The sequence below is a fragment of the Perkinsus marinus genome, assembly GCF_000006405.1.
Source record: "Perkinsus marinus ATCC 50983 genomic scaffold scf_1104296972828, whole genome shotgun sequence".
Taxonomy (NCBI): domain Eukaryota; phylum Perkinsozoa; order Perkinsida; family Perkinsidae; genus Perkinsus; species Perkinsus marinus.
Window position 1 is genome coordinate 1 of NW_003201654.1, and position 1,918 is coordinate 1,918.

The window sequence follows — 1,918 nt, forward strand, 5'->3', positions numbered from 1 at the left end:
CGTTAAAACGTTCAAACGGCCAACTCTCATGAGCTTGGCTGGATCGATGATTGTTATATCAATCGGTAGAGTTAGTACGCATTTGACTCAACACGTGAGAAAATACATACATTTTATACTGGTATCGTCTTGCCTCACGGAACACAGCGGAGCGAAGCGTTTCACGATGTGCATTTATGATTATTCGATTCAGGAAGATATATTGTCGGCAATTGAAGCGAATAAGAATTCTCTGGCGGTAGTGTGTCTAAGTGGAGTTCAGTACTACTCGGGTCAATACTTTGATAGTAGGTTTGTATTCTATTTTGGGTTGATATTGGATATATCGTTTTAGTTGCGACCATCACTACTGCTAGTCGTAGGGCAGGAGCGTACTCTATTTGGGATCTAGCGCATGCAGTGGGCAATGTCGACTTGGCACTCCATGAATGGGGCGTTGATGGTAATACTACACTATTGGAGTGATCACACTGCTAGGCTTTTGTCAATCGTACTACTCAGCAGTAGTAGTTATGGTCTTTCTTGGAAGCGGACATAGCTAAGTCAAATAGGTTAAAATGAGAGATATTAGTTTTTGTTATGAAATGATGAGTGATATACCCACACGGCCGGGCGGGCGAGATTGGTGAATCTTTTAGTAGTACGTGGTTGTATATATAATCGTCATAGTTTGCGAGTAGAATCAGTGGGAAATGAGTGGGCAGCGCGTTTACTACTGTGTCTTCACCCGACTGTATCTCAATGAGACATCATGTTTGTCGAAGTACTATGTTTGGAACATGTTTGGAAGTGATAGTACTGATGCGTGATAGGAATGCGAAGCAGTAGTTAGCAACAGTATGCACATGGTCAACTACATGTGTTGCTGACAATATGTGAATCTTGAGGAAAATTTTAGGAATTTCTTGTTGGTTTGTGAATACTTTTACCCGAATTCGCGTGTTAACTCCTATAACTAGTGAGGAAACTGCTGAGGGCAGCTGAAGAAAGCGAGCATATATTCAGACTCCAATGCTGATTGGCAATGTCAATGTTAGGAGCAGCATGGTGTAGTTATAAATACCTCAACTCTGGTGCTGGCGGAGTTGGCGGGCTCTTTCTACATCAGCGTCATCATCATCGCAATAGTGGGCCGGAAAAACAACCTTATCTCAAGGGTGAGTCGAAACTCAATGCTAGTGCCTTTCTGAGTGGTTTTATGCTAGCAGGCTGGTGGGGACACCTTGAGAGTACTCGATTCGAAATGACGAATGAATGGGAGCCTGAGACTGGTGCTGCTGCAATGCGATTGTCGAACGTACCAATGCTGGCTGCTGCCGCGATGATGGGCAGCCTCGGTGTTTTCAATAAGACTAGTATGACTCAGCTTAGGTGGTGAATAAAGAACTCTGCTGAGAGGGCGAATGATTACGTGTTTAGAACGAAATCGATATTACTAACGGGTTTGCTCCAGCGGGAAGTGAATAAATTAACAGGGAAAGGCGCTGAGATGATTTTCCGAATAATAACACCATTTGACCCACGTGAAAGAGGAGCTCAGCTGAGTTTGAAATTTGAAGTGGGTTAATGATCTCGATTGTCGTTATGAATGATTAACGTGCTTAGAGAGTTCCGCCTGGCGCTGGGGAGGAGAGTGTGACGGAGTTCACGTTAAGGGTGCATCGTGAACTGGAAAGTGCGGGAATCATCACAGATTATCGGTGAGTTTGTGAACTGGTGACGAGTTGATCTCCCTCCCTGGTTGCGCACGTTATGCATTCGGAGGAGTATCTTCATGCACATCTTGCATGAAAAACCGTTTCATGTGTCACTTATCTTAACCTTATGTTCAGTTAATCGTGAAATTCAGAATTGATTCTAGCAAGGTATTACACGTGTGAGAGTTGATTCTATAATCGATGCTGAGGTTCGAAATCGG

At 43.7% G+C, this 1,918-nt stretch overlaps 1 protein-coding gene across 1 annotated transcript; it reads left to right on the forward strand.

The window, feature by feature from the left end:
• Positions 1–193: 193 nt before the first annotated feature.
• On the forward strand, positions 194–1,562 carry Pmar_PMAR012787 (Kynureninase, putative; the record flags this gene model as incomplete). The annotated part of the gene is made up of 4 exons (XM_002766472.1): positions 194–287; positions 335–442; positions 1,038–1,371; positions 1,420–1,562. Coding segments are annotated over 4 exons (679 nt in total), but the record flags the coding sequence as incomplete, so codon positions are not given.
• Positions 1,563–1,918: the final 356 nt, after the last annotated feature.